Consider the following 11900-nt stretch of genomic DNA (forward strand, 5'->3'; position numbering starts at 1 on the left):
TCGGGGATTGGGGTCCGGCGGCGAGTGCGGCTGGAGGCAGGGAGACGAGGGGAAGCTAGGGTTCGAGGGAGTGAGGGAGACCGGTGGGGTGGGCAGGGGGTGGGAGGGGACGAAAAAACCGGCGAAAAAAAACCAACGAAAAAAAATCAGACGAAAATGATGGGACGAAAATGGTGGGACGAAAATAAAACCCGGAACGCGACCTACCAACTGAGACATCTCTACTCCTAATGGAGCAGTTGGTAGTCTCGCTTCCAGGTTTTTTTTCGTCCCACCACTTTCGTCCGGTTTTTTTTCGTAGGTTAACCGTCGTAGATTTTTTTCGATACTGGTTTCTTATTCACCGGTTTATTTACCCCTCAGTTCTTTCCTTGCAAATCAGCACTTTCAAAACGTGCATGCAATCACGGATCTAAATTTACTAACTTATCCAAATCAACCGATACCTTCCATTATTGCAAATTTCTTTAGGAAACAAATAATAGATTTTAAGGAAACAAATAAACCGTGCAAAACCAAAAAAAAAAACCGTCTCTCGATCCACCCGATGCGGCCGCCCTATCTCTCTTGTACATACGGGAAATCAATCAATCATTTCCATATGCATCAGACAGAGAGAAAAAGGATGGAAAGTTTCTTTTAAATTTTGGGGTATGATTTTCGCATGCAATCAGGAGTTATGATTTTCCTAAGAAAGAGATAATTGACTTTTGTCCATGAAATCAAGCATTGCCATATGCATCAGCCAAAGGAACGGTGAGAAGGAAAAGAAGAAAAATATGCGGTGTTTATTTCTATATTTGGGACATCCGTGCCAGCATTTATCTCTACACCTAATGTTTGAAAAAAAAAACACAATTTGCCGTAGATCTCATCCCAAGCCGCTACTCCACGTCTCCGGACGAGACGCAGCCGCAGACGCCGACGCTGATCCAGGGAGTCAACGCCGCGACGCCGGCGACCGCCGCCGCCATCGCGGATCACCAGGACGCCACCGCCGCCGGCGCCTGGGATACATCACGGAATACCAGAACGCGGCCGTCGCGGATCACCAGGACGACACCTCCTTCCCCTCACTCCACCTCACGCCGCCCGCCAGATTTCGCCGTGCATTGACAGCCATCGACGACCCACTCCACCCTACCTGCCCCGACCCCGACGCCGCACGTACCAAGCGCTGGCACCGCTGCATCGATCTAAGGTGCGACGCGTGCCATCACCACTGATCTGTGATTGTGGTTCGAGACGGGTCTGCAGCAACGGCGAGGAGAGGAGCCGCCTGGTTGAGAAGCTCATCCATGACTTTTGTGTCAGCCCGTGGTCTTCCGGCGTGTCAAGCCATCGATCGGCAGTCCCAGGTCCATACTCTCTACCGGTACACATATCTTTTGACTGCATTCTCACCATAGTAGTTCGATCTATTCTGTCGATGAACATCCACGCGAGGCTGCAAGGTTGGTTGTGAGTTACGGAAACATGGTCTTTTAAAAAACTCAGTTTAAAAAAAAATAGGTCCTCATTCTAATGTCGACGCCGCCGGCACCCTCCTCGCCCCACCGAGCCCATGGCCCAGGTAGGCCTACGCCCTTCCCCCATATACCGCAGCTCCAATTCATGTTCCTCTATTTGTTCCGCTCGATTCTGCTGGCCGTTCCCATGGTTGACGGAGGCCTGCATGTTTTCTATGCGGTGCACATGCTGAAACAATGCATGGCGTTTGGATCGACCTGATCCGTGCTCCTGTAGCCCGTTCCGTTCGTGTATGTTCGTAGATTCGGGTTGTGAGAACCTGGGCAGATTTGTTTCTGCTGTTCATTTCTGGGTTGTGTGGATTTGTTTCTCCATGCATAACGAATTACTAATAAAAATCTCCCTTTCCTCTGTTAATTGGGTATGCATACGGTGGTTTGATTAATATGGCTTGTGTTCTTAATGCTAATTCAGGTGTACAGAACATTAGGCGAAAAGTATGGGGTGAAGTACTCGGAGGATGAGATCTTGATGAGGACCTCGAGGCCTCGGAGAGCCCCTCCGAACAAGACGCGCACGGGAGCTCTGCCTTGATGGGGAAAACAGCGGAGTTGGTGCAGTGGCGAATGTGGGCGGGGTCGACCGTGGAGGGAGACTTGCTGGTCGAAGCAGCAGGAGCAAGAAGGTTGAGGCGGTTCAGGTTTGTCTCTATCTTCCTCCCCCTCTCTTTCCCCCCTTGTCTCATGGATGAGGTCGCTGGTGCATGCAAGGAGTGGGTCGAACACGAATCGTAGCAAGAGCAAGGAGCTGGACGTGGTTCATGGTTTGCCTTTAGTTCCTCTCTCTCTAGATCTCTAGACGTGGGTCTTTTTGTCCATATACTGAACCATGAAGTTGTAAGTTCATGTTCTTTATATTTGTACAGCTATTTAACTGCATTAGTGAATGTTCTGGGTCTGATACAGCAGCTAAGCTTAGGTGATTCCCCATGTTCTATGTGGATCGCATAGAAAAAAGAAATCCTAATTTCTGAAAATAGACTGAATCATGTATATATTTGCAGGGCAAGACAAGAACATTAGTTGGATCCAGAGTATTGAGATTGCAGAGGACTCAACAAAGGATCTGCACTTATTCTATAAATTCACTACCAGGTTAGTGCCTCTGTTTAGTGATTATGTAGAACTACCTTTTGAACTTGCAGAAACTGAATGCATATAAGAATCGAGGACCTTTACAGTGGATGCATGATGATGATCATCCACCGAGCAGCACATCATCTTGGAAAAGCAGATGCGAATTTCTGCTAGGTTTGCTTCTCCGGTTGTCCCTCCCATCAACTCTCTCAGTTCCCAAACCATTAACCCCGTCCTGGTTGTTCCTATATTTTCTTTTTGTTTTGTTTTTACCAATGCACTTTTCTTGGCATGTTTTAGTGTGTTCCTTCCTACGGCCAGCTCGACCATTTGCTCCGCAGGGAGTTTTTTAGCTCAGAAGGAGCAAATAATTTGAGAATGCATTGGTCTTTTCTGCAATCTGTTGTACAGGGGGATCTTTCATGTTTTTCTGCAGTTCTTTCTTCTCTTTGGCAATTCATTTGGATTGTGTCTCTCTCAAACTTGGGCATATTAGTTGTATGCTTGACTTTTTTTAGTAGCAGGGAGTAACTAAGTAGTTCACAAGCCAAGCATTTGTAAACTTTGATCATTTATTTGTAGAGAGTATATTTCTTTTTTTGTTCACCGTTTAGATATACATTTTTTGCATGTGTAGAGAGTATACATTATTTGTAGAGCTGAATTGACTCTCTTCACAAGATTCACTTTGATACAGCCATTTTCTTAATGACAGTCTTCATGTGAAGGTTTCAAGTACTACATATAGGAGGAGGCACGAGTGGCTGCAATCTTGCTACGAAATGACACTTACGGAGCTTCTTTACCTAACATGGCCAAGAAGTCCGCAAATTCCATAGAGCGTAGAGTATAGCCGGTTGGATACATATCTGCAGAGTGCATGTAGTGTGTGTGTCAGATATACAGTGGGAAAACACCACAATGCAAGTGTCAGATCCTGTTCTTGATGCAATTTTGTGACTTTATTCTGGACTGTTAAGCAATTGGTTGATGTTAAGCTGAAACTCGGATCAGTCTTGTGGCTCTTCTGTACCTATATGCCTAGATTATTTGCTAATGGTATATGAACTATATCTTCCTGTATAGGATGATCAATTGCCAGGAATAGAAAGACTATGGTTTTGATTTTTATCATGTTTTTGTGATTAGCTTCCTGGTAGACTAGACTTCCAGTTATCTGCTAGACTAAATAGTTTCTAGCTATTTTTTAACTATTGATTAGTACACACAGATGAATTATGTTGGTCTCAAAATGCAACACATTTCTTGGATGCCTTGACTGTATGCATACTTGTGTTATATGGATGCGCTCACGATATATGCTAGATGGTGTCTTCCTTTTTATAGCTTGATTAGATGCAACTATAGACGTTTAATTATAACTAGACATTGTGGCGAGCTCCGCTGCGCCTGGCGAAAGAACTGTAGTTTGTGGGAGACTTCAGGTGGCCTGGTCCTTACAGCCTCGTTGGTGGCCTGATTTTCTGTGTGGCTGGTAGCTTGTCTATTTTTTCATGGGACGGTCAAAATGAGTTGTATGCTGCTAGCTCTGGACGGGAAAATACATGGATGAACCCAAGTACATCTGCACCCACTTCGAAAGACACCTTTTCAAGTTTAAAAAAAACTGAAAATTGTTGCACATGTACAGCTTCACATTCTATGTGTGTGCCAAAAGTTTCGAAGGATTTTTTTCGTGTGCAAAAAAGACAAAAAAACTGGTGTCGCGCACATGTTTTTGCAGAGATGTAGACGATATTTTTTTTGGAATTATTTATAACATTTAAAAATGCATTTAACATGCATTTCTACGACCGATATATGCATATATACCTAACAGGCGGTGGTGGATCGACACGAATAGGGGCAGGGGGGTTCAGGGCAGAGAGCGTGGTGGTTGGCGGGATACTCCTCCTTGGCGGTCCATCGGGAAATATGGCGTGAAGGAGATAGGGTCATGGGGAAGATGATATGGGCATCGTATGGTTTTAAAGGAGTGGGTTCTAGCGAGCAATGTCCCGCTACAGTGGGATACCGAGCAAGAAGAGGAGGGTCCACTAAAAAAGAGAAGGGCCCATCGTGGGATGGGTTTTCTTTTGTGTTGGGCCAGTGTGTTGAATATAACATGGCGGACCACCATGTTCCTCTCACACATATGGTGTCTGGATTTGGGGTAGGATGGACTGTCCAGACGGTTGAATTTTGAGAAGCCCGCTAGGCCCCCGTTTCATGTCCGAACATGGTCGGGCGTACAAGAGAGAAATGAGCGTCGGACTTGGAGATGACCCTAATCATTTGTTCAATTCATTTATATATATCATAGCCCGTAGCAACGCACGGGCACTCTGCTAGTTAGGAGTAGAGATTCTGTGGAGCAGCAACCCACAATACGGTGATTCTTACGTGCGTGACGACGCGACTGAAGCAAATCCTGCGCGTCCATACACATGATTCGACGGCTGAGTGATCTAAATCGCTGTGGAGGCTTGTAGCTAGCTTTGTTTTACTGTTTTACAATACAAATGATGATCAGAATGTGTCCACCAGGCTCAGTGAAACAAAAATAATTTTTGGGTGAATGAAAAACAAAAATGAACTAAAAAACATTCTTCTGCAAGAATCACATATTTGCTTCTTGTGAAGACACATGTTTGCTTCCACGAGAGGTGTGCCTCTCGGAAAGGAACACATATTTGCTTCTCATGGAGGTACACGTTTGTTTCTGCGGGACGCAGAGCTGTGCCTCTCAGAAAAGAGAAACAACACTCTTTTTTTTTTCTTTCGTGAGAGGCAATTTGCTTCTTGTCGAGGAACAGGTTTGCTTCTGTGAGAGGAACAACTGTGCATCTCGGAATAAAAAAAACGTGTTTTTTCCTTCCGCGAGAGGCACACATTTGCTTCTTGTGGAGGTATAAAATTTGCTTACGCGAGAGGCACGGCTGTGCTTCATGGAAACGAAATAAACACATATTTTTCTTTCGTGTGAGGCACAAATTTGCTTCGTTTGGAGGCACAGATTTGTTTTCAGGAGAGGCACAACTGTGCGCCTGTGCCTCTCGGAAAGGAAAAAAGATCGTGCTTCGATTCGTTTTTGTTCTTCTGGTTTTTTTCTGAAAAAAGTTCGTCGACGGGAGAAATCTAGCGGTGAAAATGGCTCGCGATTTGGACGCTTAGTTGAAGACATAATATATTTTGAATAAATGAATCTACAAAGAAAAGAAAAATTCTCAGATTGCGACAAGTGAAGCACATGCAGTGCGTCACTTGTCGCAATCCGAAAAGATGAAAGTGACCTTTGCAAGAGGTACCTTAATTAGTGATTTTCATATATGCTACTATCATAATATCGGGTATAGATTCAGCCTAGGCCATATTTGTAAGGGTCCACGAAACACGCTCCTCGCTCGGGCCTGCATTGACAAGTACCATCGTCGACGGCAAAACGTCCGTTCTCCACTATTTGTCTCACTTGTTTCTCCGTGTTTATTGGTTGGATCCCTTTCTTTGTTCCTCTGTTGCCCAGGTCTTTATTTTTTGTATGCGGTTGGTACGTGTTCTATCAATATGGGGAACACCGGAGCAACTTTTTTTTGAGAAGTTTTTCATTCATATCACGAATCAGTACAATGAAGTTGACCCTTACAAGCACACTGAAACGCAAACACAAAGGACCATGAATACCTAGAGTATCCTAAAACAATCATAACACAAGAAGATCTCCGGAGCCCTGGGTCATCATCCCTGAATCTTGAGAGAAGATCCCTGCAGCAGAAGGATCTGCAACCAGTCGCAAGCAGGTCATTATCTTCAACCACGGGACAATCGCTGCCATGCTGCTTCCTCCTTTCTTGACACCAGCGCTGAGAGGGCATGGACATCAATCCAACACACCTGCAACAGCCGTCACCATCTTTGACTTTGAGTACCGCGAAAAGTGTCCCTTCCGGAAGGAAGAGAACTCGAGTCATCCGACCGGTCCAGCACCGCGGCCGGGCCATCCGCCCGGACAAAGCAGGATCTCCCACCAGCATCAGTGCAGAGGAAGAAGAAGAACAGCAGCAGCAAATCATACCAACAAGAAAGAAGAAGGGTCTTCGTCTCCCTGCATCCATCGCCAAACTGAGAACCCAAACGACCAGTGCTGATGGACCTCCAGCCACCATAGCCCGCGACCTCGACGAGATCCGGGGATCCCCAACCTCGCTAGCTCCTAGACGAAGGCAAAAGCCTCGTCTGACCGCGAACGGAGCCCGGAGAAACTTATTCCAACGCGACACCACCGCAACGGCCTCGGCAGCGTCTCCCTCAACCCTAACCCTACCACACGCCCACCTAGCGAACAGACCCGAGGTTCCCCCTCCCTCCCGCCGCCGGAGCGACCGACGGAGAGAGAGGGAACCGGGGGCGTCACCGGCGGCGCGCAAGGGCCTCGTTGCCTCCTGATCGCCTCGTGCGATCAGATCCCAACCTTAAGAGCTATCGCTCCACTTAAAATAATAGCAACAACATTATCTAAACACCAGAAAACAAAAATAATTATGAAAGAGGCACTAAGAGCCGCGGCAAGCGCGCATACGCTGCTAGTCTATACTACTATTAGAAGAGCAAACATGAATTCTCCTAAAGTCACACCACCAAGTGTACACAGAAGCACCAGAGACGTTTGATCAATCTCACTAAATCACATCCAACGTTCTATATTACATCAAAGGTCTGCCACACCAATCAACACTCAGGATTAAATGTTCTGCCAGGGCAGACGCCCACGTCCTACTTCTCCCACGATCTACCGCACGCAAAGAAGCCGTCGCACAACACGCCACTTTAGTACGGATCCCACGCCCGCACAAGGAAACAACACGTCCAATTCGCATGGACTTGCTCGACTATACGGAAAGAAATCTGCTAAATTAGGGGGGAATCAATCCAGGCGTCCGGCTTGACATGCGCCATCGCTGCTCGCTGCCCTGCGCAGACGTCGAGGCACCGGACAACGACCGCGACGACGAGCTCTTCGCCAGCACAAGTGCAACCGCCGAGTCACCTGACGATGGCCGCAACGACGAGCTCTTCGCCATCACAGATGCAGCCGCCGAGGCGCTCGTCCACGGCCGCACTGACGAGCTCGTCGCCAACACAGGTGCATGCTCTTCAGTATGTAACTGACCTCACCTAAAAGCCTTGCCAATCTGCATATGGATCGTCCAATGCTTTAGTTACAAGTAATATGAACACAAACAAAGACACACCCAGAAAGAGACCTAGATGAATGGTATTACCAACTACTACATCATGTTGCATTATTCCTTCTGACAGTTGTATCATAACATTCTTGACATTCACAGGGTTAAAGGACAGTGTATGGTCCCGACCACTCCCGACGGGACGCTCACCCCGTGCCAGCATATAAGCAACACCCAATACTTGGGTCATGATCAGTACCCAAGCACCCGATTCAGTTTTGTTGCTCAAATATGGAATTGTGTCATTGATTGCAGACCCTAAAGAAGTAAAAATGGTAGAGGGATAGAGAGCAGTATGCACAAAATAGGGATGAGATTAATAAGAGACTGTGTGAGGTCTATAAACAGAAGAAAATTGCTGCAGCCGAGATCAATGGGGCACACACCCAGCTGGCTGTATCACAAGGTAATGATGATCAACTTCATGATATATGGCCCAGTTTTATTGCTATATAATGATCTATGATCTGTTCTTCAAACGTGCAGACCGTAATGAGATAAAGAATTAGATGGAAAGGGAGCGGTACGCACAAAATAGAGAGGACATTTTAAAGCGACAACGTCCAACCCGCGAGCAAAATAAGCATATTGCTGCTGTCCTTGATGGCAGTAACATTGTAACACAGGTGCCGGCTACCGGACAATCGGCAGTCACACAACTGCAGAACATAACATGTGCAGGTGGTGCAGTCACTGGATTGTTGCTCAACTGCTAAACTGTGTCATGAATTGCAGAGCCTAAATAAATAAAAAGGCAAAGGGATAGAGAGCGGTATTGTAGTTGGTCCTATCCTGAATCTCTCATCAAGGCAGATATGAGTGGACGTTCCAAAAGCACTTCTACGGTTTGTAGTTAGTCCTACCACCCCATCTTCTCAAATAAGATTGTTTTTCTTTTTATTTGTGGCTTGTGATGCTAATACTTTTTCATTTGTTGGTGCCACAGCTAAAAGACTGGATGATTTATCAACTATGCATCCAAGCACATGGAATTAAAATCCGGTAAGTGGAATGCTCTAAATGTTACAACAGTTTTCATTTTTCTGTATATAAATGGGGTCATCTTCTATTATAAAATTTTCATATTAGATGGCTGCAGGATAAGTATTGCATGATAAACAAAAATAGGAAAGTAAACGTATAGGCTCGGAAACAGTTTGGATTTTACAAGAGAAGATCTACTAAAGTACATTCAGGTAGAATCAATGGCAGAGCTAGGATTTGCAAGCAGGTTTGTCCTCATCTAAAAAAAAATCCCCGTATCCCTCCCGGTTTGAACAGATTATGTGCAAACTTTATATATATGTATGTGCTCATCAGTGAAATGTCTCAAACTATGCTTTGATGTGAGACCAGTCAAACACTTACACAGTGTAATTACATAAACATGTTGCCATATGCAGAGTGTAAATGTAGGTTTACTGGTAAACGCCAAACTAAGACCTAAAAAGTACTATGTCAGGACCAGATTAAAACAGGTTTTAAGATAGCCAAAGTGTACCGTACAGTCACACATACTTTGTCGTACACATTTTTTTGGACAGTACAGTCATACATTCTTGTCCGTACATGCAATTCCAAAAACTCTCCTGTACGGAGAAGAGCAAGTATAGGCAACGAAAGTTGAGTAATTTTAGTCAAAGTCCGAAGTCACGCAATCATGCTTAAGGCACGAGAATATGTGCAGAGTCTTAGCAGAGTACATTTGGTATGCTATTGTGCTTTTTTTCCCTGCATAGCATTCCCGAAGCACATTTGATCATTTTTTGGTGTTGCAATCATAAATGCTGGTCTTCTGAGCCAAATGTGATTTTGAGCTCTTAACAAGGTGCATTTTGTAAGCTATTTATTCTTATTTTTAACTGCATAGCATTATGAAAACAGGATGACATATAAGAACTGAAATATGAAACCCATGCATTGGACTACCTTAATACACCCTTAAGTCATTTCAGGTAAAGAGAAGCTTCGATGTATCACCGAGTCGAACCAATACATTCAACAAATAACTGGTATATTCGGAAATTAAGTGAGTAAGTACCTGATCATTCTGACCGAACAAAATCCAAGACTATCATGAAGTAAAACTATCAAGAACTTCTTCTGCACAACGCTCAAAAGCTTCAGGTTGATGTATATGGCAGGCAGGTATGCCTCCCCATTCACATTTTTCTGTTTATTCCAGAGTTCCAAAAATTTATGATGGAACAAATTAGACGACTCTTTCATGGTCTTCAATATCCATTCCTTGTATGCCTGCAAAAGCACTGATGTTATAACCGGGAGTCCGGGACAAGAAGAAATACATCTAGAAGGTTGTGCTATATCAATTATTCATTCTTTAACCTGTCTCTTTGCTTTGCTATCAATCTCGGATTTTGAAAGTTAACCATAAACTTTCTAAAAACATGCTTCCGTCTTTTCACAAGAAGTAAATTTCTTTGGCAGGATCAAGCCAAATCAACCTCATCTGTCTTGGTCCCTAGCTCCTGACAATGCCCCTAGCCACCCAGAATTCAAATCCACCAATCAATCAACTTTATGACAGCATGGTTGCCTCAAGAATATTAACTAACTAGAATCTCCACTCATAACAGTTGTTGCAACAAAGTTAAGAACGTCTAATCGAACAGCTTACTCCAACTTCTATTTTTTCCTCCCCGATTCTAAAGCGACTCTCATGCTTAAACCTAAGATACAGAGCTACATATGTACTGTACAGTGATGAATAGCAACTAGGAATCAGCAAAAAGTGTTTCACAAAAAAAAGGAATTAGCAAAAGTGGGGAACGGGGAGTACCTCAAATCAGAACTAAGAATATATGAAAGATGGAGTGGGAAATAGATCATCAACCGGCGCAGCTTGCAGTTGCAGGGGACCAGCCACCGCGGCACTACTGCTGCACCTGGGCAGGGCAGGGCACAACACAGCCGCACACATAGGGCGGTGGGAGCCGACGACGAGCAGACGCTCCAAGCGCTGGGTGAGCGAGACGGAGAGGAAGGCACGGAGCCGGGCCGCGGAGCTTCGGATGCACGATTGCCACGGCTGCTGATCTGGTGGAGACGAGTCCCATGCCTCCGCGTCGGCCTTCGTCCACGCCTAGCACTGGGTTGGCCAGCGAACATGCCGAGATCGAGCAGATCCTCGGGCACTTCAGAGACCGATTCGACGAGGAAGTGCCGAGAAGAGTGGGGAGAGGGGGTGCGAGACCTCGCGTCCACTAGTAGAAAAAGGATCTAATATGAGACACATTAGTGCCGGTTTGATTTTGAGCCTGCACTAATGTGTCCATTAGTGCCGGTTCCAACGGCTAGCCGGCCATTCTCATTAGTACCGGTTCGTGGAGAACCTTTAGCACCAGTTCGTGCCACGAACCGGTACTAAAGAGAGTGGTGGCAGGGTGTTGTCAGGCTGGGGCCCCTCCAGCACTTTTAGTACCGGTTCGTGACACGAACCGGTACTAAAGGTTGACGTACATAAACCCTTCGTCCACCCGAGCCACTCTGTTCTTCCCCTTTCCCCTCACTTCCTCTGTTCTTCCCCTCTCTTCCTCGAGCTCCTCACAAATTTTGCCCAAAATTTGTCAAGATTTGAAGGCCCCCATCCATTCAAATGATCACAAAGGTTAGCAACTTTGTCCTTTCAACTCTCATTGCTAGATTAGCTCTTGCAATGCTTTGTATAGTGATTAATTTGGGAGGAATTATATTTGCTAGTATTTGATTTATATGCAATTTGAGGTCAAAAATAACACTTAGTTTGCATATGTAGGTGTGGTTTACTTAGTGCCTTCTAAATCTCCGTCGTAACCACCATCGATCGCCCGCACCGTCCCGTCGCCGGCACCACCTTGTGGTGAGGCTCTTGTTCATGAATGTTTTACATTACCAAATTGATGTTTGTGTGATTTAGATATATAGTTACTCATATAATTATCTTACCCGTACGTTGTTTGTTATACATAGTGCCATGGTTTTGATATCCGTCCCCGTCGGCCCTCGTCCTTGTTATGATTCGGATGTGGTATATTCTCTTTTAAAACTAGTT

General features: G+C 45.3%; 1 protein-coding gene across 1 annotated transcript in view; it reads right to left on the reverse strand.

Moving 5' to 3' along the window:
• LOC119310559 (dihydroanticapsin 7-dehydrogenase-like) overlaps positions 1-974 on the reverse strand; it is a 5649-nt gene extending 4675 nt beyond the window's left edge. Inside the window, exon 1 of the mRNA XM_037586267.1 lies at positions 909-974. Coding sequence (XP_037442164.1) covers positions 909-974 — 66 coding nt within the window. The remainder of the gene's footprint in view (positions 1-908) is intronic.
• Between the last annotated feature and the right edge of the window lie 10926 nt (positions 975-11900).

This window comes from Triticum dicoccoides, chromosome 5B (assembly GCF_002162155.2).
Source record: "Triticum dicoccoides isolate Atlit2015 ecotype Zavitan chromosome 5B, WEW_v2.0, whole genome shotgun sequence".
Lineage (NCBI taxonomy): Eukaryota > Viridiplantae > Streptophyta > Magnoliopsida > Poales > Poaceae > Triticum > Triticum dicoccoides.